This window comes from Sus scrofa, chromosome 14 (assembly GCF_000003025.6).
Source record: "Sus scrofa isolate TJ Tabasco breed Duroc chromosome 14, Sscrofa11.1, whole genome shotgun sequence".
NCBI classification, from domain to species: domain Eukaryota; kingdom Metazoa; phylum Chordata; class Mammalia; order Artiodactyla; family Suidae; genus Sus; species Sus scrofa.
Window position 1 is genome coordinate 108,986,425 of NC_010456.5, and position 25,466 is coordinate 109,011,890.

The following is a 25,466-nucleotide window of genomic DNA, read 5'->3' on the forward strand; positions in this document are numbered from 1 at the left end:
CCAGATGTCCAGAACCTTCCTAGAGCCAATTTAGCTCCCAAGGTCTGTTTTTTTCGCAGCTCTGAGAGAGGCCCAAAGGATACTGAGCAAACATAGGCAAGAGATTATTGGCAGCCTAGGGAAAAAGCTTATTGAGGTTTTAAATGAGAGAGGTAAGAGACAAAAAGGTTCAAGTGGGATATTTAAAAACACTTACCACATTAATTTAAAAGGCTCTTTTCTCTAAAATGTTTAATCTTATTCAGTGATATCTGACTAGTGGCAGAAAACCTGAGATGAATTTTTAAAAAAAAAAAAAAAAACTCTTTTGGTTAAAAAGGAAGGTTCCCATTGTGGCTCAGTGGGTTGCAAACCCGACAAGTATCCACAAGGATGCGGGTTCAATCCCTGGCCTCGATCAGCGGGTTTAAGGATCTGGAGTTACTGTGAGTTGTGGTAGAGGTTGCAGACGTGGCTCAGATCCTGCGTTGCTGTGGCTGTGGTGTAGGCCGGAGGCTGTGGTTCCAATTCAACCCTTAGCCTAGCAACTTCCATACACTGTAGGTGTGGCCCTAAAAGAAGACACACACACACACACACACACACACACACACACACACACACACTACACAAAAGGTAAACAGATACTTTTTTAGGGCAAGGGCTAGAGGAGAGAGTACAAAACGTATCAACCTTCAGCAGAAACTGAGCACCTGGGTTTGCCTCACACACAACTTCTGGAGGGTCTGGGCTCAGATGAGAATCAAGTTTAGGAAGGCGCAAAAGGGGCTAGGGAGGCAGGCTAGTGTATGGCTGAAGAGTTCAGTCTCTGGGCTTAAAGTGGCTGAGCTGAAGTTCTTGGCTCTGCAACTTAGTGCCTGCAGGACTCTGGAGAATAATTTAACTGTCCTGAACCGTATCTGTAATCAGGGATAATAATGGTACTTTGCTCTCAGGGCTTATGAGATCACGTATGTAAAAGGGTTAACGTGGCAGGTGAATGTGCCAAGACTTGCCTGAGGTGACCCAGCAGGTGTGACAACATCTGGTCTCAGGCCGTGGGCACCAGGATGCTCAAGGTAAGAAGAGTACAGAAAGCCCAGGATACAAATCCCACCCAGCTCTGCCACTCCCTAGTTTGGGTGACCTGAGCCTGCTGATTTCTTTTGAAAAAAATGTTCCTACCCTGCAGAGTTTTCGAGAATTAGATGCTATTAGGTAGTAAAGTGTGCAAGGTCAGTTTCAAGCCTCCATCTATGATTAACTTTTTAGAAACAGCAAACAGGTCAATATTCCTAAGAATACAGAGCAAGAGAGTCAAGAAAACAAACTATAGGCAGTTCTGGTGATTTGTTTATTCCTCATAAACACTTGTTTCTACAGTACAAGTCAGAGAATAAACAGAGGCACACAGCTATAATTTCCACCACAATCTATGTGGAGGGGACACTGAGCGTGAGGATCAGGGGCTGGGGGTGGGGTGGGGGTGTGTTTGGGTCACAGGGTCATGGGAGGCCCCTGTGATGAACTGTGCAGGGATCCTATTGGTCAAGATCTGATCCTGAGGCCCGATGGCCAAGGCTCACGGTGGGAGAGTTCCAGTGAACCCAACGCTCTTTAGTTCACTGCCGTCCAGCATGGGTCCAATTCTACCTGAACGCCAAGGGGTTGAGGTGGGCCTGACCTACTGGTCCAGTGGGAAGGATCCATGTCGGCCCAAGCCACTCCTAAGGATTCAGGTCACTCTGTGATAGGGCCTGACGCTGTCCAGAGATGTCTGCTCTTTGCCCCGAAGTAAGTGACAAACTCATACAGTGACTGTTTACATCCGTTTCTTTTTGACTAGAGGGATCCTGTCCCAGGTCTAAGGAAGGAAAAAGGGGCCCAAATGATCTGCTGGAACTCAGGTAAGGAAGACAGCGGGTAAAGTCAAGGGTGAGGGAAGGAGCACTTCACGGAACCCACAGGAGCAGGAGGCGGACACGAGTACTGGTCTGGTCAGACAAGGGAGAAGCCTGGGGCCACCACGGCCACCAGAAGCGAACCAGGGAGTAAGAGACAGAAAAGCTGTGGCCTTGACTTTCACAGGACCACAGTGATGTATGTCTAAGCTGCCCCTGTCGTTTCCCTTCTTTCTTTCCAGGGCGGCACAAAGCCCTGGCCCTGATCTGGGGCTGGGATCATCTGCCCCAATGAGAAGCAGAAGGGAGAGATTCTGCATCACTCGGCAGAAAAGGAAGTGGGAGGAAGGCAGCAGCTGGTCTGTGCTGGGGGACCAGAGTGTTAGGGATGGAGAGACCCAACGAGCAAGAGAGGGGAAGGACAGAGCAGGTAACTGCAGCTGCAGGGGCCTCCCGCCTGAGATCGAAGCCCTGCCTGGCAGGTGATGGGGCCACTCCCAGGGCTTCCGCTCCCAGGTCATTCAAATCTCCTTTCACATCGGTCTGTTGGTTCACCTCGAGCGGGTGGCAGGGCCCTCCTGGTTCCTGGTCAGCTGGGCGTGGCGCCCTCAGGCCGCGAGGCTCCTGGCTGACTTGGAGGCGCTCTGGGCCCGCTGAACCACTGCGGGGCACTTTTCACGCCGCAAGAGCTTGTTATTCTCAAACAGACCTTCGTTTCGGGGTATTCCATGAGAACCGTCGGGGAAAGTCAGCAGGCCTTTGAGGGGAAGAGAGAAAATATGGAGTGACAGTGGCACTAGTGGCTCAGAGGTCAGCTACTGCAGGGACTGAGGGAAGGCAAAATTTGTGGCTCTTCTCTGTGAGCCCAAGGGCCCGGCATCAGTGCGCGGTCACTATGGAATGCTGGGCATCCACAGAAGGATTAGAGCTGCATAGGTGCCCCTCTGTGCTGTTATGGTCGCCTCAGTTGCCCATCCTGCTGGACTGTAACTTACCCAAACCGTCCACGCGGCCGTTTTTAAATTCCCCTTCGAAGGTCATGTTGTCGTGTCGAATGAAGACTCCGACACCGTTGAACTTGCCCTGGGCAAACTCGCCCTCATACCTGCAGAAACACAAGGAAGCAGTCTTTTTTTTTTTTGCCTTTTCTAGGGCTGCTTCCCACAGCATATGGAGGTTCCCAGGCTAGGGGCCTAATCGGAGCTGTAGCCGCCGGCCTACACCACAGCCACAGCAACGCGGGATCCGAGCCGCATCTGCGACCTACACCACAGCTCACGGCAATGCCGGATCCTTAACCCACTGAGCAAGGCCAGGGATGGAACCCGCAACCTCACGGTTCCTAGTCGGATTCACTAACCAGTGTGCCACGACGAGAACTCCAGTCTTGACGGGGGGAGTGAGCTGGCCAGGATACCTGAGCCAGGCTGCCACTAATACCTAACGTGTGGTTTACTAACGCCAAGGAGCAAAGCTAATTACACTCTTCCAGAGCTCCACCCGCCCCCACCCACCCCCACTCCCAGCCAGCAGAGAAGAGTCAGACTGTGTCTGAAATGAGGCCCAAATCTCAAGGAAATAACCCAAAGACAGAGCGATGGGGTGGGAGGTCACTCACCTTCTCGCCATTTCAAACTTGAGATCTATTTTAAAGTAACCAGTAAAAGAATGAATACTCACTCCTTGCCTAGGACAAGCTCCGGTTCGACCAGATATTTATCCCTAGCCATTTTTATTTTGATTTTATTATTTGTTTCTGTCTTGGCTGCCCCAAAGCGTATGGAGTTCCAGGGCCAAGGATCAAATGGGAGCTGGAGGTGTGACCTATGCCACAGCGGCAGCGATGTCGGATCCTTAACCCATGGCAACAGGCTGGGGATCGAATCTGGGTTCCTGCCGCTGCAGAGATACTACCATAGCTCCCACTGTGCTACAGTGGGAACTCCATCACTATCATTTTTCTTTTCTTTTCTTGTTTTTTTTCGCAGGGGCGGGGGGCAAATCTGTGGCATATGGAGGTTCGCAGGCTAGGGGTCGAATTGAAGCTGTAGCTGTCGGCCTACACCACAGCCACAGCAACACTGGATCCAAACCAAGGCTGCGCCCTATACCACAGCTCACAGCCAAATCAGATCCTTAACCCACTGAGTGAGGCCAGGAATCGAACCTGCATCCTCATGGATACTAGTCAGGTTCCTTACTGTTAAGCCAGGATGGGAACTCGGTCACTATCATTTTTAGATCAGAGCTTCCCTTCCCTCGTTTAAGGCTGAGAAAGGAATGACCCAGGACTCACCTCGAGCCGTCTGAGAAGGTCAGTACCCCAAAACCATTAAAGAGCCCATTTTCAAAATGGCCCAGGTAGGTGCCACCATCAGCAAACATCAGTTGACCAAAACCATGTCTGCGGCCTGAGCAAAGAGAAGACAGGTGTCAGCTTGGGATGGGGCAGCTTCAGGGTCCCCTCTCATGGTCTAACATCCCTTGCCTTATGTCACCCCACCGACAAAGGAAAGAAGAGAAACAGTGACATTAGCAGAGCAGGGAACTGTTGCCCAGAGTAATAAGCTGGCTCCTAGGATCTTCCCTTAAGTCACAACCATCAGTTTGGAGCAGGACTCTCCAAGAATGAAAGATAAGAGAGCACTTAAAAATCACAATAGCTAGGAGTTCCCATCGTGGCTCAGTGGTTAACGAATCCGACTAGGAACCATGAGGTTGCAGGTTTAATCCCTGGCCTTGCTCAGTGGGTTAAGGATCCAGTGTTGCCATGAGCTGTGGTGTAGGTCGAAGATGCGGCTTGGATCCTGCGTTGCTATGGCTCTGGTGTAGGCCAGCGGCTACAGCTCCAATTAGACCCCTGCCTGGGAACCTCCATATGCCATGCGTGCCGCCCTAAAAAGACAAAAGTACAATAAAATAAAGTAAAATGAAATAAAATAAAATAAGACAGCAGGTGGTAGGGAGGTGGGAGAAAAGACTGGAAATGTGCATAATTTCTCTCAAGGCTCAAGAATTCACCAGCTGAATGAAAAGAGTGAGGCGTCTGGAAACAGTGTGAACTGCACATCATTGGCACAGCTATAGAGAGGCAAGTCTCCTTCGGGGCAGTTCCTGGGTTGCTAGGATTGGACCCATGAGACTTTTAAGTGGCCAGGCTGTTCCCAAATGGAACATCATTAAAATCCTTCCTGTACAGTCTCAGGCCCTGAGGAATTTTGCCATTCCTATGAATAGATACTTCCAAATGTAAAGAGCTGTCCCAGGAAATTCAAGGCAATGAATATCATCTGCTCTTGAGTGTCTGCCCTAATTTCTTCCGTAACTTTTTAAGATTCACTGGAATCAAGTCATTGCAATGAATCTGCACTTTCTAATTTATGGGCACTAAAAATAATTCATTTTGCTCTGCTGAGTACATTAGCATTTATAAAAACGACTCCCAAATAATACCACCAAAGGAAAACAGAGTGTTAAAACACTTTAAATTTAGAAGTACGAAGATTTAACTTATTTCTGGAGGTTGGAGTAGCAATAGCATTTTCTAATCTCTTTATTTATAATCCGAAAATCAAACAAAGGAAAGGCACTATTTGGATTCAATCTCACAGCCAGAAAGGGAGACTTACAAAACTGGCTTATATATCCTGATGTATCTGCCCTTCAACCCAATGAAGTGGGTTCATCACTGGACAACCCCCCACCCTGGGTCCTCTCACCCTCCTTCCACTCGCCACGATACTCCTCCCCACTGGAGTAGGTGAAGGAACCTTTTGTCAGGGTCATCGTGACAGCTTCCAGATGGATGAAAACTGCAGGAAACAAGCAGAGGAGAACCAGTGTCACAGGATGGCTGGAAGAAAGGCCTGTAAAGCGATTTCGTAGATACCTCTTTAAAGGCTACCAGCCTGGTCGGTATGCACTGCTGTGAGTACATTTAACAAAAATCCCCACCTCTCCAACCACCAGCACTGCCATCACCACCTCTTCCCAAGCAGTCTTCTCTTCCTACTTGTTTTTTTTTTTTTTTTTTTTTTTTTGGTCTTTTTTGCCATTTCTTGGGCCACTCCCGAGGCATATGGATGTTCCCAGGCTAGGGGTCTAATCGGAGCTGTAGCTGCCGGCCTACGCCAGAGCCATGGCAATGCCAGATCTGAGCCGCATCTGCGACCTACACCACAGCTCACAGCAACGCTGGATCCTTAACCCACTGATCAAGGCCTAGGATCGAACCCGAAACCTCATGGTTCCTAGTCGGTTTCAATAAACACTGAGCCATGGCAGGAACTCCTCTTCCTACTTGCCTTAAAATTTTTCAGCCAGTTCAAATTTTCTAAGACCTGGGATGGAAATTTAGGATTAATCTGTAAATACTTGCATAATACCTACTACGTGCTTAGTCAAGTATAAAACATAATCTCATCCTTCAACAAGTGGGTAATGGAGCTGATGAGACTAATGATCGAAGAGTTCCCATCGTGGCTCAGCAGAAACAAATCTGACTAGTATCCATGAGGACGCAGTGGCCTCGCTCAGTGGGTTAAGGATCTGGCAAGTGAGCTGTGGTGTAGGTCATAGATGCAACTCGGATCTGGTGTTGCTGTGGCTGTGGCGTAGGCTGGCAGCTGTAGCTCCAATTCGACCCCCAGCCTGGGAACCTCCATATGCTGTGGGAGTGGCCCTAAAAAAGAAAAAGAAAAAGACAATTGAAACACTGAATAATACAAGAGATAATACAATTAAGAGCCAAAATGAATGGCACGGATGACAAAGACAAGGGATGGAGAGAATGTAAAACAAGCAGCAAAGAACGCAAAGGGCAATTCCAGACTCAGAAAACATGGGGAATGAAAGCATCAAGAGCAACATAAACATGAGATGCGCAGTGAGACATGGGAAGCGGGTCTTAGAGGAGAGTTGAAGGTTTATTTAGGAAGTAACAGGATATAAATTCATCTCTGTATACTCATCCTAAATATTAAATCTGAAAAGAATTTAAATCCAGGAGTTCCCATCATGACTCAGTGGTTAACGAATCCAACTAGGAACGATGAGGTTGCGGGTTCAATCCCTGGCCTCGCTCAGTGGGTTAGGGATCTGGTGTTGCCGTGAGCTGTGGTGTAGGTCTCAGACACAGCTCGGATGCTGCATTGCTGTGGCTCTGGTGCAGGCTGGCGGCTACGGCTCCGAGTAGACCCCTAGCCTGGGAACCTCCACATGCTGCAGGAGTAGCCCTAGAAAAGGCAAAAAGACCAAAAAAAAAAAAAAAAAAAAAAAAGAATTTAAATCCAAACTCTCTCATTTTGGAGGGAGAAACAATTGGAGAAACAGAAGCCCAAAGAAGTTAAAAACTAGACGGTGAGTGATGAGGGGGATGGAACTCGTGCCCACGCCTCCTCTGACCGCTGCTAGTGCCTTTTCCTTGTGCTCTGCTTTGACAGTCAGGCCAGTTTAAGGAGACCTTTGAAAGATAGCCAGAAGAGCTGATAGTGGATAAAGTGGGGAGAAGAGGAAACCTCTGAGGGTTTTGAACAGGGCTGTGATATGAAAGCAGAGTCTAGGGAAAATGTGAATGTGGCAGCGAGAAGCAGGATGGGTTGGAACAGCCAAAAACTACAGCCAGAAAAGCTTGCAGAACAAGAGGTGAGATAATTCAGGTGACTGTGAAAATAAGCAAAAATTACGCTCCCTCCATTCACACCCTTGCAACGTGACATGACAGATCCTCCACTGAGAGGCAGTTGATTTATTCCTCTGCCCATCGGATCCGGGTGGGTTATCTGACTTGCTTTGGCTAATGGCACATTATCGAAGGGGAGGTAGCAGAGGTTTGAAAAGAGCTTGTTTGCTGGGCTTGCCCCACTGCTGCACTTGGAACCGTTCTGCCTCCATGTGAATTAGCCCTGGCCTGTCTGCTGGATGGTGAGAGGCCAAGTGGAAGCAGCTGTCCCTGCTGACCACCGATGCAGGGGTGAGCTCAGGCAAGACGAGAAGAGCTGCCCTTCTGAGCCCAGCCCCAAATTACTGACCCAGAAAACCACAGACTAAAGAAACAGTTGTTGTTTTAGCCACTATGTTTTGAGGACAGTGTGTTATTAACCAGCAAAAGCTAACTGATAAACCCAGGTATGAGATCAAGGCCTGAACTAGGCAGATAAGAGGGTAACAGGGCAGGAATGACTACTAAGAGACATCTTAGGATAAACACATGCAAACAACCCAGTAACATTTGGAGACTGGCTATGTATGGCTTCAGAATGAAGGTTTATAGTCAGGATATCCTATAAGGAGTTAAGATACCCAAAACATCATAGAGCATAAACAAATAGAATCATTCAACATATTTAAAAAAATACAATCTCTATTTCTTTCTCTTCATTTCTCTCTCTCCCTCTTTCTTCCCCCTCATTGTTTTTGTTTTCATTTTATTTTAACTGGAAGTCTGTGCCTCTTAATCTCCCTCATCTATTTCTCTCACTCCTCTACCCCTCTTCTCTCTGGCAAGCACCTGTTTGTTCTCCATGTCTATGACTTTGTTTCTATTTTATCTTTATTCATTTGTTTTGTTTTTCGGATTCCATGTATAAGTGAAATCAAATTGCATTTATCTTTCTCTGATTTATTTCATGTAGCATAATACTTTTTAGGTCCACCCATGCTGTTGCAAATGGTGAGATTTCTTTTTTATGGCTGAATAGTATTCCACTGTAATATTGCCCATATACATGTGGAGATTTTATATATATATATATGGACAAATATAAGAAGATGGCCCTGTCTCAAAGCTCTAGTGTCATCTCAGCTTGAAGACAGAGGAGTTAATCCCTGTGCTCTCACCCAAATATGGAGGGACAGTCATTTCTACCCCCCGTAATGAAGGCCAGCTTTGTGGGAGCTCTTTTGGTGGTGCTCCCATAGGTCCTCCAGGGATTTTCTCACTTTCCAGTGACTCAGGAACTCCATGTTCAAGATCCCTCACCTGTCCGAAAGTCCCTCACAAGCTCTGAGGGGCTATTTTCTCAGAGAGGTCATGCCATCTTGGTGTGCCATCTCTGTTTCATCAATGTTCAGCAGGGTCAGCATCCAATTTCAGGCTCCGGGCCTCTTATCATCAGCCCAGCATCAGAGTATGCCTGGGGCAGAGGTCGGCATGATTCCATTGCAAATACAACATTAATGAGAGAAAGAGAAGCAGTTTTCCATCAAAACCTCAAAGGAAAATTCTTTCCAGTCCAAATAAGCATTCTGATTGCTAGAGGCCACCATCAGCTCTTCCCAGAACTGATGACATCAGAGTGCTAAAAGTCAGCTTAGGGTACAAGTCTGAACTATTTCATTCCTTCAAAACATGTCGCAATGTGAATGGTTGCATCTTCTACTAAATCTTACGACTAAACAACCATTCTGAAACACAAACACAAAATCATTATTTTTATAGGAAGATGATGAGATAAAGACATTTTTATAGGAAGATGATGAGATAAAGATATTTCCCTTAAGTGCTCAGCAGCAGCTAGCTTACTCATATTCACTCAGTGCTTTGGAAGGAGTTAACTGCAGTGCAATTTGTGGAGTCAGACTGATAACACAGGGGCTCAGGAGAGCTGCCTCCTGTACCCGTTCTTCTTCTCAAGGCTTCATGAAACTTCCACATAGTGTCATCCCACCAGGAGAAGGAACTTGAAAGTGAGGGAACACTGTTTCTCCAGTTTGAGAATTATCTATGGACCAAGTACTAGCCAGCCCCTCTAGTAACCTAATAACCTAATACTAATAACCTAATAACCTAACCACTCTTTTGGTACGTTGTTAGCTCTTGGGCAATATGTCCTAAATATTTCAAAGAAGCCGGTGAAACTTGAAAGATGATCTCCTTATGACCGAATATAGTGCACTGTACTTCCCAAAGATATCTGCAATCATATCTTCTGTCTTACAGAGTCTTCTAGTTTGACCTTGACACTGGCCCATCAAAACAGTAATGCCTAACTCCTCACCTATGAAACAGGCCAGGCCTGTGACTGCTTCGATCAAAAAAATGTGATGGAAGCGATGGTGTGTTGTGAGGTTAAAGCATAAAAGGTCATGCAATTTCCATCTTGAGCTTGGAGACGGAAGCTACCACATAAGAGGTCTGACTCTCCTGAGGCTACCTTGCTCAAAGGAGGCCGAGCCACTTAAAAAGCCACATGTGTTGGTGCTCCCCGTTGGCAAACCCCTCTGTGAATCATCCTACCCCAGGCACCAGGAGTGAGTGAAGGATGCCTCAGGATGATTCCGGCCCCCAGTTGCTGAGCCTGTACCCCAGCTGAAGTATCATGGAGCAGAGAGAGAACATCCTCATGAGGTTCTCTCCAAATTCCTGACCCAAAGAATCTGTGAGCATCACGTGGCCGTTTTAAGCAGCTGAGTGTGGAGTAACTGGCTATATAGCAATTGTAACCGGAACATCATCTCTGAACCTAACCCTGCCACCATCCTCTCATGTGTTTTCAAAAGCGCATCGGCAAATTCCCATTTCTTTTTGTTCCAGGGAAATACAGCAAACTTCAACACTTGCGGAGTTCCTGTCGTGGTGCAGCGGAAATGAATCCAACTAGGAACCATGAAGGTGCACATTCAATCCCTGGCCTCCCTCAGTGGGTTAAGAATCCAGCATTGCCGTGAGTTGTGGTGTAGGTCCAAGATGCAGCTAAGACCTGGCGTTGCTGTGGCTCTGGAGTAGGCCGGTGGCTACGGCTCTGAATAGACCCCTTCCCTGGGAACCTCCATATGCCGCAGGTGCGGCCCTAAAAAAAAAGACAAAAAACAAAACAAACAAAACAAAAACTTCAACACTTGCTTGTCAAAATGATATCCATTCCCAAGAGCACAATCAGATGTGCTAATGAAAGGAAACACATGTATACTCCATGGGTCTCAGGCCTCGGTGGAACACATTAGACTAGAAACGTCAATGTGCGTCCAAATAATTGATATTGGCATTGCCTGAGACAGCGTCAGGGTTTTCATTTATGACTTTTGTAATTAGCCATGCTAATTAATAGCTGTGTAGCCACTGACCCAAAAAAAGAACTTCATTAGTAACCATGATCACTAAGACAAATCTAGTTTAAAAAAGTATAGCTGTGGAGTTCCCTTCATGGCGCAGTGGTTAACAACTCCGACTAGGAACCATGAGGTTGCAGGTTCGATCCCTGCCCTTGCTCAGTGGGTTAAGGATCCGGTGTTGCTGTGAGCTGTGGTGTGGGTTGCAGATGCGGCTCGGATCCCACGTTGCTGTGGCTCTGGTGTAGGCCAGTGGCTACAGCTCCAATTCAACTCCTAGCCTGGGAACCTCCATATGCTGCAGAAGCGGCCCTAGAAAAGGCAAAAAGACTATATATATATATATATATATATATATATGTAGCTGTGCTGATGAAGATTTTTTAAAAACCCAGTAATTGAATAAGGGATGCAAGTCAGTATTTTTATCAGCCACTCAAAAAATCTTTTCAAAGGAGTTCCCTACTGGCTCGGTGGGTTGGGGATCCAGCAACACACCACTGCCATGGTTCAGGTGGCTACTGTGGCACTGGTTTGATCCCTAGCCCTGGAACTTTTGCATGCCGCTGGTGCAGTAAAAAAAAGAACAACAACAACAAAAAACACCTTTTTTTTTTCAAAGAGAAGAGATGGCCTAGGAGTTTAGGCTTCAGATATACATGTGGAATCTAGTTACAAAGCCAAGACAATTCATGCTTCTAGACAGATGTCCACCCTTTCTCTCTCTTGATAGACAGATTGCAAAGGATCAATCCAAACATTTATCTAAAAGAAAATAACTATTTTATCCCTGTAAGCCAACACACTATCAGTCTACACAACAGACTATATCCATACCATCTTTATGTTCTCCTGCCCCAGACATTTCCAAATAGAACTCAAAGACAGTAAAGAGACCTTTTGTTTTCATTCCATTTGCCTTTTTTTTTTTTATTTCAGAAATCAAACTGGTTAAAAAACATTTATGCATTCCCGGTAACCTGTTTCCAAATTCAGAGGATTAAAAAACCTAACATAAAGGGGAAAAGATTTTCAATTTAAGAATATTTTTTGGAGGCATCTACTATCTACATATACCTTCACAGTGTCCCCTTAAAGCCACCCTCCTCAGGGTATGACAATCTTGTCAAAGTTCTTTCAATTATAAAAGCTCTTAGGCTTTTAGAATCCTAAAAAGAAGAAACTGAAGGCTTTAATGAACAAAGATCAGGCTTGTAAGGAACCCAGAACAAGAGGTCAAGTGTTCTTTTTAAAGTATTTTAAGTGAGCCTAAAATAACTGTCCTTGTTATGAGTCTGTGAGTCTCTTTCACTCATTCTTCCTTGGACTGGAAAAGTAAACAAATGTATGGCCACTAGATAAAAGTCAGCGGGAATACAGTGGGACAGTTTGATGGAAGAAAGTGGGAAGAAAATCCTGACAACAGAAAGGTCAAAACAAAACAAACCAAATAAAAAACCCCAGACGTCTTTGGATGAGAAGGACTGCCGGGACAGTAGAATAGACACTATTCTATTTCATGAGAAAGTAAAATGCCTGGGCCGGGTTCTAACAGAGCCGAATGACTCCCGCTGGTACCAAAACAATTTGGAGTTGCCAGACAGTAGGGATAGCACCATCAACTACCTGATTGAAGCATCCCATTTTCCAAGCCTCGACGTGTGTTGGGGACGTCTCTCCACCAGAGTGTGACAGAGGCGGGCCGGAGCCAACAAAGCCCTAGATTGCAACAAGGCAACAATTCCCCGTCCACCTCCCCATTTCTTCTCCCATCCGGTTCTTGCCTTCCAGCGCCGCTCCTTCTCTCCACCCTGGGTCAGCACTCCCGTGCGGGCGGGGTCTTCCACTCACACAGGTATGGCATCCCCTCCTCATATAGCCCCCACCTACCCCACTCACCATCCTGGACGCCGTGGGCTCTCTCGGGCCTCGGACCCCGCGGTGGAGACGGGAGGCCCAGGTTTGGGACCCTCGAAGAGCCACCGCCCCCACTCCAGGATGGAGCCGCGCTTCACAGCCGCTGTCATCTCAGGATGGGCCCCTCAGTGCCTTCCTCCCCGACCACATTCCCCTGACTCCCTCCCACCCGCGCGGCCAGCCAACCTGGGCTCAACCTTCCGGGATGACCGTCTCGCCCCGACGCGGGGCTCCAGAGGCCCGGACCTCCGCTCCGCCGGGCTCGCCCCTGCCACCTGCCTCTCCGCCACCACCTCCAGTGCCCGCCCGACTTGACGCCGCCATCCCCTGCAGCCGCACCGAGCACAATTCCCGCGGCCCATTGGCTGTTACCTAGGCAACTGGGAGCAACGCCACTTTCCATTGGTCCAGCCCGGGCTCCGCGCCATCTTTGTGTGGGGCGGAGTGTCTAGGGAGCCCCTGGCGGAACATCCTAAAGAAGGGTGGGGCTGACCTAAGGTCCCACCTCATCCACCCATAGAACTCAGGTCTTGCCTGCCTAGAGGCACCCTAGCCGAAATGTTAACCCCCAACCAAACAAAACCAGACCTGTGTCGGACGTAACAGTGACCAACTCCAGCGGCTCGGATCCCACTTAGATCTGCACAGTTGTTAATGGCACCTCCGCGGAGCTGAAGGACAGAACCCCAAATCGGCTTTTGAGGTGCAGTTTTGTAAACTGTAAAGCGCAAGACGGGGCAACTACAGTTTAATGAGTGTCAACCCTGTGCCAGCACTGTGATATCAGGGCACTTTTTTTTGCACTCATTATAGGGATTTATGGTGGTGGTGTCATTACTCATATCCTTTGTATTTAAAATACAGTTTGCTCCAAGATTGGAGCAAATCCTCCCAATAACCATGCACACCAACCGGTTTATCCATATGTTTACTTACCGAGCAATGCGAATGCAGCGTGATGCCAGGTCCTGCCAGGCTGGAATAGAAATGATTACCGCTCTCCTAGGATTTACTGCCTAGCTATGGAGAAGAAAATATTCATGCACACGGAAAAATTCAAGACAATAATTAATTGTGGTGTTTTGTTTTGTTTTTTTGTTTTTTTAGAGCTGCACCGGTGGCATATGGAAGTTTTCAGGCGAGGGGTGGAATCAGAGCTGCAGCTGCCAGCCTACGCTGTAGGCACAGTAATGCCGGATCCGAGCCACTTCTGGACCCTCACCACAATTCACCTGCAACACTGAACCCCAGACTCACTGAGAGAGGCCAGGGTTCAAACCTACATCCATGGATCCTAGTCGGATTCGTTTCTGCTGATCCACAACGGGAACTCCTATAATTAATTTTTAAGAGAAGACAAGCCTACAAAGAGAGTAAGCAAATTATTTTGCTGAATTGGGATTTCCTAGTCTGTCGAATAGGGTTTTTTGTTTTGTTTTGTTTTTTGCTTTTTTAAGGGCTGCACCTGCAGCATATGGAAGTTCCCAGGCTAGGGATCCAATCGGAGCTGTAGCTGCCAGCCTATGCTACAGCAACGCATGATCCCAGCCTCAACTTCGACCTAGGCCACAGCTCACAGTCACAGCCATGCCAGAGCCTTAACCCACTGAGCAAGGCCAGGAATCAAACCCACATCCTCGTGGATACTCGTCCAGGGTTCATAAACCCGATGAGCCACAATGGGAACTCCCAGAATAGGATGTTAATAGTAATAATGACATAGTCTCCCTGACACTTGTATGAAAATACAATACAAAATGCTCAGTACTGTATCTCACATTCTAAGTGCTCAATAAACTGTAGATTTAAAAGACTTGGACACTATATTCAAACCCCATCTCTGCCGCCAACTGTGGGTGACTTCAAGCAAGTTATTAAACACTTTAGCCTGTGAAATGAGTTTGGTTAGTTGACCTACAAAATTCAGTCCAGCTCTAAATCACTGGTTCAACATGCTGAACTGTGAGATGTTAACTAGAGGCATAATTACAGTAGTTGAGGGAATGGAGTATCAAAAAAACAAATATTAGAGAGTTTCTGTTGTGGCACAGTGGAAACAAATCCAGTTAGGATCCATAAGGATGTGGGTTCCATCCCTGGCTTTGTTCAGTGGGTTAAGGATCCAACGTTGCCGTGAACTATGGTGTAGGTTGCAGATGTAGCTTGGATCATGAGTTTCTATGGCTGTGGTATAGACCAGCAGCTGTAGCTCCAATATGACCCCTAGCCTGGGAACCTCCATATGCTACAGATGTGGCCTTTAAAAAAAATGCAAAACAACAACAGCAAAAAAGAAAACAAACATTAAGGAGTTCCCCTCATGGCTCAGCAGTGACGAACTCAACTGGTATCCATGAGGATGGGGGTTTGATCCCTGGCCTCACTCGGTGGATTAAGGGATCAGGTGTTGCTGTGAGCTGTGGTGTAGGTCATTGACTCAGCTGGAATCTGATGTTGCCATGGCTGTGGCATAGGCCAGCAGCTACAGCTCTGATGCGACCCCTAGCCTGGGAACCTCCATATGCTGTAGGTTCGGGGCTCCCCCCCCAAAAAAAAAGACAAAACAAATATTAGACTGGAGAATGTATATTAGAAACTATGAAGAAATAAGATTAAATAGATTGTGATTAAATCATGCAAAGACCTGAAAAATTAGAGGATATGGTTTGCCAAATGTACTCTCTTGAATCTGCAAATTTGTAGAAACAGAAAGTAGAAATATAGAGGTTACAAAGAGCCAGGGGAAGAAGGAGTTATTGTTTAATAGGTACTGAATTTATGTTGGGATGATGAAAAAGCTTTGGGTACAGATAGTAGTTACGGTTACACAGCATTGTGACTGTATTAAATGTCACTTATTATAGACTTTTGAATGGTTAAAATGATAAATATTGCATGTATTTTTCCACAATAAAAAACATAGTTTCTTGATCAGAGTGGTGACACAATAAAACCAAAATTTTTAAAGAAAATTAATCTACAGTAATACCCAGAGACGATCAGAGAGCTATTGGAAGCAGAAGAACTCAGAAACTATTCTAATCATGTAGCTAAGACAAACTGAGAGTCTCAAAACTAATGAGACATCAGTGAAGATGGAAATAAAAGGGATAAATATGAGGCATAGTTCATAGACATATTTAATAAGAAGCAATATAATATTAAAAGCATGGAACTAGTCTCCCTGGATTTGGATCCAGCTCTGCCACTTGCAGCTTCATGACCATAGGCAAGTTACTTTACTCAGTTTCCAACATCATAAGGGCTATATAATGCCAGTTACATGGCTTAATCCATACAAAGTATTTAAAACTTGCCTGGCGTTTGGTAAGTGCTAGCTCTTAGGGAATGTATTGACCCTTTTCAGTAAAAGGAAAAGCAAATTCTAAGAGGCAGATACAGGAAAATTTTCCATAGAGAGAAACTCAGAATTCAAGAGAGAACTCTGAATCTTGGAGATTTTCTTGACTATATGTAAAACTTAGGGGCTAGATCAGATGAATAATACTGAGATCATCTTTGTGGCTATGGTCCCTAAGACATAAGAGACAAGTATTATTTGATTATTCTATGTCTGGATAGGAAAAGAAAATGCATGTCCACAGTGGCTCAGCAGTTTAAGGATCCAGGATTGTAACTGATATGGCTTGGGTCACTGCTGTGGCATAGGTTCTACCCCTGGCCTGGGAACTTCTGCATGCCATAGGCATGCCCCCCCCCCCAAAAAAAAATCTTGTTATTGAAAGAGGAAATTGAACCATGTTGTAGAGACCTTTGCCTGGAATAGTTTATTTGACAAAAAAAAAAAAAAAAAAAAAAAAGTTTAAGTCATTGCATTGTTAAAAACAAGTGGCTCCAGTGGAGTCAATTGTGCTAAGCCTTACGTAACTAAACCCAAACTTAATATTTTACTTAATTATAGTTTCAGCCTCTCCCAGATACAGAATCTTAAACTGGACAATCTAAATTACCTGGTCAGGGAGTTCCCATCATGGCTCAGTGGAAACAAATCCAACTAGGAACCATGAGGTTGCAGGTTCAATCCCTGGCCTTGCTCAGTGGGCTAAGGATCCAGCGTTGCCGTGAGCTGTGGTGTGGGTTGCAGATGTGGCTTGGATCCCCAGTTGCTGTGATTGTGGTGTAGGCCACCAGCTACAGCTCCGATTGGACCCCTAGCCTGGGAACCTCCATAAGCCTCAGCCTAAAAGGACAAAAAGACAAATAAATAAATAAATAACTTGGTCAGCACTAGTGAGGTAATCTTTCTGATAGACCTTGGCATCTTGGTCCTTAAAGGAACGTGAACCTCACCACAGCCAATCCTCTTTTCGCTCTAACTTCCTTGGCCCACTCCCTTCTGCCTATAAATGTCTTTCATTTTGCCTTTTTTTTTTTTTAGGGCCACACCCGTGGCATGTGGAAGTTCCCAGGCTAGAGGTCCAATCGGAGCTACTGCTGCAGGCCTACACCACAGCCTCAGCCACAGCAACATGGGATCCAAGCTATCTCTGCAACCTACACCACAGCTCATGGCAACACTGGATCCTTGGCAATGCCGGATCCTTAACCCACTGACTGAGGCTAGGGATCGAACCTGCATCCTCGTAGTTCCTAGTCAGGTTTGTTAACCACTAAGCCACAAAGGGAACTCCAGGTCTTTCATTTTGTACACCTCCTCAGAACTCCTTTCTATCTTCTAGATGGGATGCTGCCAAAATCATGAATCACTGAATAAAACCAATAAGATCTTGAAAATTTATCCAGTTGTATTTTGCTTTTTAACACCATACATACAATTAAACAATAGTTCTTTCACTTCAGTACTTTTAGTTATTTGTAGCAATAGTTTGACTCACGAAAGAATGATTTTGGAGTTCCTGCTGTGGCACAGTGGGTTAAGAATTCGACTACAGTGATTTGGGTCACTGTGGAGGTGCAGGTTTGATCCCCAGTCAGGCATAATGGGTTCAAGGACCCAGAGTGTATGGGTTGCAGCTGCAGTTCAGATTCAATCCCTGGCCCGGGAACTTCTATATGCTGCAAGTGTTTCCATAAAAAGGAAAAACAAAAAAGAATGATTTTTAAATATGGTTACTATGCAGATGATCATCTTTTGTGAAAATCCATGCCTCTAGTCTGTTGGTTACTTTAAACAGAAAAACAAAAACATCAACAATAACCTCAGCAGTGACAAAAACCTACCATTCTTTGAGTGCCTTTTATGTGCTAAGCACTATACTAAGTGCTTCATATACATGATCTTGATTTTATTTAACCATTTGAAGAAGGGATAATTATTCCCACTTCATAGAGGAGGAAACTAAGGCTTAGAGAGTTAAGTAACATACACAGTAGTAAGCGTGGAGCTAGAGTTCAAACTCAGATGTCTCTGATTCCCTCTATTTCCTATGATGAAACAAAATTCACATTTTACAGCAGGATAAGAAAAACGTAAACACAAAAATTCTCTCTGCCAGTTTGGGCTTCCTTCTTTCTCTTTAGTGTGCACTGTGCATCTGCATTATACCTGAACAAGATCTTCCCAAAGGCAGAAATACCCGCTCGACCATAAAGATCAATTTTTCTTCTTCTGGTGCCAGCCATATAACTCCTTAGACAATAACATTCTTTTCTCAATCCTTGCGTGTGCAGCCCTCTTTGGTGAACTTTATGTCCAGTCCCAATATATCATTTCCCTTAAAGATAGTGATTAGCGCAAAACTGATCAGCTGGGAGTTGCCATTGTGGCTCAACAGTAATGAACGCAACTAGTGTCCATGATTACTTGGGTTTGATCCCTGGCCTTGCTCATCGGGTTAAGGATCCGGCCTTGCTATGAGCTGTGGTGTAGGTCACAGACGCAGTTCAAATCTGGTGTTGCTGTGGCTGTGGCTTAGGCCGGCAGCTACAGTTCTGATTCGACCCCTAGTTCAGGAACTTCCATGTGCCAAGGGTGAAGCCCTAAAAAAAAAGCCCCAAATCCCCACAAAACAAAACAAAACTGATTGGATGACCTGGGGAGATACTGAGGTGAGCCTAATAGAAGTTCTTGGCTTAACTACTTACGTATGACTATGTTCATGTTACCAGCTCTATTACTTGTATTCTGCCTATTTTACGGGGTTATCACTTCTTGCATTATCAAATGTGTGACCGAGCCACCAATAAAACTAATGATGACTAGGCGACTTGAAATGATTGACCAAACATACAGTCCTATAAGATCAGTGACGTAACAGTGCAATTCTAGATATGGGAAAAGACAACAAAAAAGAACCATTTCCTGGATGGTAACAGACTAATAAGACAGATAGTCCAGAGGCTTTTGGCTATAGTTAACAGGGTCTAGTCCAGTTAAAGCACATTTTTTTCAATTCTGTTACATTTATTACCTTTTTTTTTTTTTTGGTCTTTTTTCTAGGGCCCCTCATGAGGCATATGGAGGTTCCCAGGCTAGGGGTCGAATCAGAGCTGTTGCTGCTGGCCTACGCCAGAGCCACAGCAACTCGGGATCTGAGCCGCGTCTTTGATCTACACCTCGGCTCACAGCAATGCTGGATCCTTAACCCACTGAGCAAGGCCAGAGATCGAACCCGCAACCTCATGGTTCCTAGTCGGATTCGTTAACCACTGTGCCACGACGGGAACGCCTACATTTATTATCTTTATTAATGCTCAGGCCATCTCATCTTTGGCCAATAGACCCTATTCAGATTGTCTCCCGAGTCCTTTTTTTTTTTTTTTTTTTTTTTTTCCCATAAGTACAGTTGACTTACAAGGTCGTGTTAGTTTCAGGTGTACAGCAAAGTGATTCAGGATATATATATGTGTGTGTGTGTGTATGTGTGTGTGTGTATATATTTATACTTTTTCAGATTCTATTCCCTTATTGTTATTACCAAATATTGAGTATAGTTCCCTGTGCTATACAGTAGGTCTTGGCTGATTACCTACAGTAATAGCAGATTGAATGGTCTGTTAGTGAAGTCCTCACCCAACCTGGTGCCATGAGGCAAATTAGTCACGAAATGCCTCTCAAACTTTAGCTGAAATTAAGACCAAAAAGCAGGGATTGTAAAGCAAAGAATGTTGCTCATATCCAGTTCTACAAGCATCAAGTCATCAGCCACTGCAAGTTATTGGCCTACAGTACATTGAAAGGAATTCAGGGTGAAGATCAGGATGAGGCACTTTGTGCTCTGAGAAAACTCACAGCCCTTAGTTAGATATTTCCAGGAGAAATTTTAGGAACCTGTTTTTTGCATCTTCCCATACTTAGAAAAGCACTAAAACTGTTAACTAGGTATCTGTTGCTTGTGAATAGCAATAACCTTCTACCAAGATGTATGCTTGATTGTAGTACCTATTCCTCAAAATCACATATATACTGACCTCCCCTCACCTCTTCAGGACAGTTCTCAGACCTCTCTGAGAGACTGTCCCCCACGTTATAATCCTCAGGTTTGTTTTGAATAAAATATTCCATTTCTTTCTTAGATTGAATACTGACTAATTTTTCATGGGTAACTGTGCCCTCCAGTGACCTAATTACATTCCTCCTTTAAGACAACTCACAGCACACGCTGAACTTGAGGCCCTCGCTGACTCTCCAACCAACCTCCAAGTCACTGAACTTTTAATATGGAGTTTCCAGCTCTCAATATCGGCTCTTTTTCTTCTAGGCCTCAGAGAGCTGTGTGTCTTCAGCTTGTGGGCAGGGACTACATGGTCCTCTTTTCCACTAACAAAAATGTACTGAGCACCCACTGTACATTTAGACACTGAGGTTTTACAGTGATGAAAAAAAGGTCATGGACTCTTTTTTTTTTTCTTTTTGCCTTTTCTAGGGCCGCTCCTGCAGCATATGGAGGTTCCCAGTCTAGGGGTCTAATTGGAGCTGTAGCCACCGGCCTACGCCAGAGCCACAGCAATGAGGGATCCGAGCCGCGTCTTCGACCTACACCACACCTCATGACAATGCCAGATCCTTAACCCACTGAGCAAGGCCAGGGATCGAACCTGCAACCTCATGGTTCCTAGTCGAATTCATTAACCACTGCGCCACGACAGGAACTCCTGGAATTTTTTAGTCTCATGGGACCATACCTTTCTTCAATTAACAAATATGCTCTAGGAGTTCCCACGGTGGCTCAGCGGTCAACGAACCCGACTAGCATTCATGAGGACGCGCGGGTTCGATATCTGGCCTCCATCAGTGGGTTAAGAATCCCGCGCTGTGGTGAGCTGTGGTGTAGGTCGCAGACGCTGCTCGGATCTGGCGTTTCTGCGGCTATGGCGTAGGCCATCGGCTACAGCTCCGATTGGATCCCTAGCCTGGGAACCTCCATATGCTGCGGGGGCAGCCTTCAAAGTACAAAAAGGAAAAAAACCAAAAAAATATGCTCTAAGCATTGGGTCAGGCAGTGTGTAAGCTACATGAAGACTAGAGTTAAAAAAAAAAAAAAAACTTTTTATTTAGGTAGAAATTTTTGTTTCTTTGCTTCTCTTCTGTCTCTCCAGCAAACAGGAGGTGCTCAATACATATTTAATGAATGAGTGCACGATGCAACGACTCCAGATCAAGAGTTCTCCAGTCTCTCAGCTCGTTCATAATAGGCACTCAAGTAGACTGACTGATGAGGTAGGCGGCTTTATTGAAGGTTCCCAAACAGGCGCAGGCAATCGGAAGTTAAGTGCAGAGTAGGATCGAAAAAGCAGAGGGCGTGTCTGACCCGCCGCTGACTCTTGGAGCATGCGCAATCTTCACAGAAGGTGACGGGCGAAAACTGCGGAGGCCGCGATTGCGTAGGCGCTGGTTCTGATTGGTTGCTGTTTGCGCGCGAGGGGTCGTGCCTACTCGTCGCCAAGTAAACAGGGAGGGTGGGGGCGGGGCCAAGAAGCACCGTAATCTGGTTGGCCAGGCGCGGGTTGGGGGGTGTCGCGGATTGGTCCGGGCCGGAGCTCAGCTGTGTGGAGCGCACCGGGTCCCGGAGCCCGCGGCCTGAGGGATGGACGAGACGAGCCCACTAGTGTCCCCCGAGCGGGCCCAACCTCCGGACTACACCTTCCCGTCCAGCTCGGGCGCTCACTTTCCGCAGGTGCCGGGGGGCGCGGTCCGCGTGGCGTCGGCGGCCGGCCCAGCCCCCTCTCCGCCGGGCTCACCAGGCCACGACCGGGAAAGACAGCCACTGCTGGATCGGGCCCGGGGCGCGGCGGCCCAGTGTCAAACCCAAACCGTGGCGGCACAGGCCCAAGCCCTGGCCGCCCAGGCCGCGGCGGCGGCTCATGCCGCGCAGGCCCACCGCGAGCGGAACGAGTTCCCGGAGGACCCCGAGTTCGAGGCGGTGGTGCGGCAGGCCGAGCTAGCCATAGAACGCTGCATCTTCCCCGAGCGCATCTACCAGGGCTCCAGCGGAAGCTACTTCGTCAAAGACCCTCAGGGGGTGAGAGCGGGCTGGGGACCGAGGCCGCGGGCTTCGGGGAGGGTGGGCCTGCCGGGCGAGTTTGAGGCTTCGCACAGCCATAGGGAGAAGGGGGGCTGAAAGGCTGCAAAAGGGATAAACTTCATAGTGCCGAGCCTCTTGGCAGGATTTTGGAGTGCCATTGAGGACTGGAGATGGAGAAGCTCTGCGGAATGAAGAAATAAATCAGAACTTATTTGGTAGGGGAGGAGGGAGCGGAAAATGAAAAGAGGAAATTGACCAGATACAGGCGAAGGGCCCGGCAGTGTGGTGGGGCAATCGGCCTCTGGACAGAAACGCGGGGAAATGCTGCTTTCTACTAGGTTCCTGAGCTTTAAACTATAGAGACTGCTATTTGTCCACTGACTTAACAAATTTAAGCCCGTTCTCTCTTTATGGACAGAACCAGTGTTGTCGCTGTGCATTGAGGAGAATGGGTGACCCATAAGGGGCTCTGAGGGTTCTTTTCCATCTTTCTGTGCTGTGGAGATGTCTCCTGCTACCGTCCCAGGTCTCTTATTGGCAGACGTTGGTGATAGAGTGGGTGGATTCACCAGTTTCATATGTACTGATCATTGCTCACTTCTGTGAAATTGTTCAAATCCTCTTTTATGGTTCCTCAGTTTAGAATGTGAAGTTTGAGAAACATGGGACTATCAACTACCTTTTAACCTTCACTTTTTACCTAGGACACTCAGAAGTTTGCTTTTTTCAGGAAGGCGAAGTGTTTGGCTGACCTCTGTTTTATCACTGGCATGTATTTAAAGGAGGTTGGGGATGGGAAGGAATGGGGCATGAAGCGATCAGGGCAGCTGACAAGTGACTTTTATACTTTTGATAATTGCAGAAGAATTTAAGGCATTTAGATCAAACTAGAGGTATCTTTGGAATATCAGTGAGTCAAAAAAATATCAAGTCTTCCCTGTTAAAGTTCTCGGCTGGACCAGTATGGTTTATTGGAAAAATATATTATTGTTATAGTTATTAGAAGGGTGGGTATCAGAGCTCTCTTAAATTTCCCCTGTGTGTCAGATGGGTGGTGCTGAGTGGCCAGGATGGATGGTCACTTTGCAGCTCTTGGTTAGGTTCATTGAAGGGTCCGATTATTCTCCCAGATGTTGCCCCTGAATTACCATCAAGAACCAGAGAGCAAATCTGCTCTCAACTCAATTAACATAAACTGAGATGGGGGAAAGCTTTGAGAGTAAAATCTTTCCAAGTCCCTTAAATGAGAGAGCAGTGAGTTAAATTGAAAGCTCAAAGGGGAACTGTCACTTCTAGAAAGAAAGAAAGGTGGGTGTCCTGAGGTGTTTTTTGTTTTGTTTTCTTTTGATTTGGGGTTTGTTTTTTTTTTGTTTTGTTTTTTTGGCTGCACCCCCAGCAGCATGAGGAAGTTCCTGGGCCAGGGATTGAACCTGAGCTACACCAGATCCTTAACTCCTTGCCCTGAAGTTTAATGCAAGATGTTTTTGTCTTTTTAATTTGGTAACCAGAATGAGATCTAAGATATGAGTGGTTTTTATTTTATTTTGTTGTTGTTAGCTTGTTGGCTGATGTAAGAAGGGACTGAGATTGTTAGGTACAGAAGTAGGAGGAAGGTTTTCATTTTTCTGTTGTGACACTGTTACAGCGCCACTGGAAAGTGGGTCAGGTGAGCTAAGAAGTGATCTGGTGCTCTGACATGTGGGTGTAACGTGATCTCTCAATTCTATCTGGCAGGTAAAGTACCACTACATTGGTCCATAGCCACAGAGAATGGCAGACTATGGATATGCTTCTTGGTAATTGCAAGATCTTAGTCTCTCAAATTTCCTGGCCACTGCCCTTTCTTAGAGGGGAAATCAAAACACATATGGCCGGACAAAACCTATTAATTTAACCATCCTGTTCCCATTGAGGAGAATGTGGTTCAGAGCAGAGGCTCACTTCCTAAATGCTGTGGTAGATTGTATTGGACCACAGACTCGCTGTAGTTGGTTTTATCATCTTTGGTTCTGCTCCAAAGTGTGTTTATTTATTTTATTTAAAAATACTTTATTTAAAAATACTTAGCTTTTGGAGTTCCCATCATGGCTCAGCAGTTAACGAACCCAACTAGTATCTGTGAGGACGCTACTTTGATCCCTGGCCTTGCTCAGGGGTATAAGGATCCGGTATTGCCATGAGCTGTGGTGTAGGTTGCAGGTGCAGCTCTGATCCCATGTTGCTGTGGCTTTGTCTTAGGCTGGCAGCTACAGCTCTGATTTTACCCCTAGCCTGGGAAGCTCCATATGCCATGGGAGCAGCCCTAAAAAGACAAACAAACAAACGAATGAATAAATAAATAAACAAAAATACTTAGCATTTGGGAGTTCCCGTTGTGGCGCAGCAGAAACAAATCTGACTAGTATCCATGAGGATGCGAGTTTGATCCCTGGCCTCGCTCAGTGGGTTGGGGATCCAGTGTTGCCATGAGCTGCGGTGTAGGTTGCAGACTCGGTTTAGGTCCTGCGTTGCTCTGGCTGGGGCATAGGCCGGCAGCTGCAGCTCCTATTCGACCCCTAGGCTGGGAACTTCCATATGTGGGTGCGGCCCTAAAAAGCAAAAAAAAAAAAAAAAAAAAAAAAAAAAAATTTAAAAAACCAAACCAAAACAACAACAAAAAAAACGCTAAACATTTATTGTATGCCAGGTACTATTTAAAGTGCTTTACAAATAATAATTCACTTAATACTTGTAACACCTTTGGAAGGAGGTACTATTATCCCCACAGACAGTAACACCAAGGCACACAGTATAACTAATTCACCCAGGGTCTCCCAGCTGGTAAGTGGGAGGCAAGATTCCGACCCAGGCAGACTGGCTCCAGAGTTCATGCTTCTAACCACTATGTCCTGCTGCCTCAGAGTTAGTCATCTGAATCTCTGGTTTGTCTTTTCAGGTACCATATTGGTTAGGGCTAAATTTGGCTCTGCGTGACAGAAAATTTTAAATAATAATAATAACTTGAGTAAAAGTGTATTTGACTTCATAAAAGGAGTCTACAGGCTGCTCAGAGCTGGCATGGCGTTTCACTTTATTAGGGATGTACTATGAACAGTATGCATCCTTCCATCCAGCTGGCCAGCTAGCTCTAGCTTGTGGCTTCTACTTCATGATCCAAGAAGTCTGCTTAAACTGC

The 25,466-nt window shown here is 46.1% G+C and overlaps 2 protein-coding genes across 9 annotated transcripts in view; one reads left to right on the top strand and one right to left on the bottom strand.

The window, feature by feature from the left end:
• MORN4 (MORN repeat containing 4) lies at nt 1,315-13,186 on the bottom strand. 8 transcript variants are annotated; one of them, XM_013990474.2, is made up of 6 exons: nt 13,032-13,186; nt 8,860-9,013; nt 5,651-5,692; nt 4,177-4,291; nt 2,876-2,985; nt 1,315-2,637 (listed from the first exon to the last, which is right to left on the bottom strand). In XM_013990474.2, exons 3-6 carry the CDS (start codon nt 5,664-5,666, stop codon nt 2,489-2,491), a joined length of 390 nt encoding a protein of 129 aa, XP_013845928.1. In that variant the 5' UTR covers nt 5,667-5,692; nt 8,860-9,013; nt 13,032-13,186; the 3' UTR covers nt 1,315-2,488. The 8 variants fall into 8 exon arrangements, with proteins under 8 accessions (XP_013845928.1, XP_013845926.1, XP_020928489.1 ...); XM_013990472.2 differs by having other exon boundaries at nt 5,600-5,692; XM_021072830.1 differs by lacking the exon at nt 8,860-9,013 and adding an exon at nt 12,555-12,647.
• Nucleotides 21,719-25,466, top strand: part of PI4K2A (phosphatidylinositol 4-kinase type 2 alpha) — a 35,375-nt gene continuing 31,627 nt past the window's right edge. The window contains exon 1 of the mRNA XM_001929034.6: nt 21,719-22,288. Coding sequence (XP_001929069.1) covers nt 21,854-22,288 — 435 coding nt within the window. The 5' untranslated portion in view covers nt 21,719-21,853. The remainder of the gene's footprint in view (nt 22,289-25,466) is intronic.

Coding starts and splice junctions, on each gene's coding strand:
- MORN4 (XM_021072829.1), bottom strand. Junction 2,986..4,176: donor ACCTTCTCAGACGGCTCGAG/GTGAGTCCTGGG, acceptor GTGTTTCTGCAG/GTATGAGGGCGAGTTTGCCC. Junction 2,638..2,875: donor CGGCCGCGTGGACGGTTTGG/GTAAGTTACAGT, acceptor TTCCCCTCAAAG/GCCTGCTGACTTTCCCCGAC.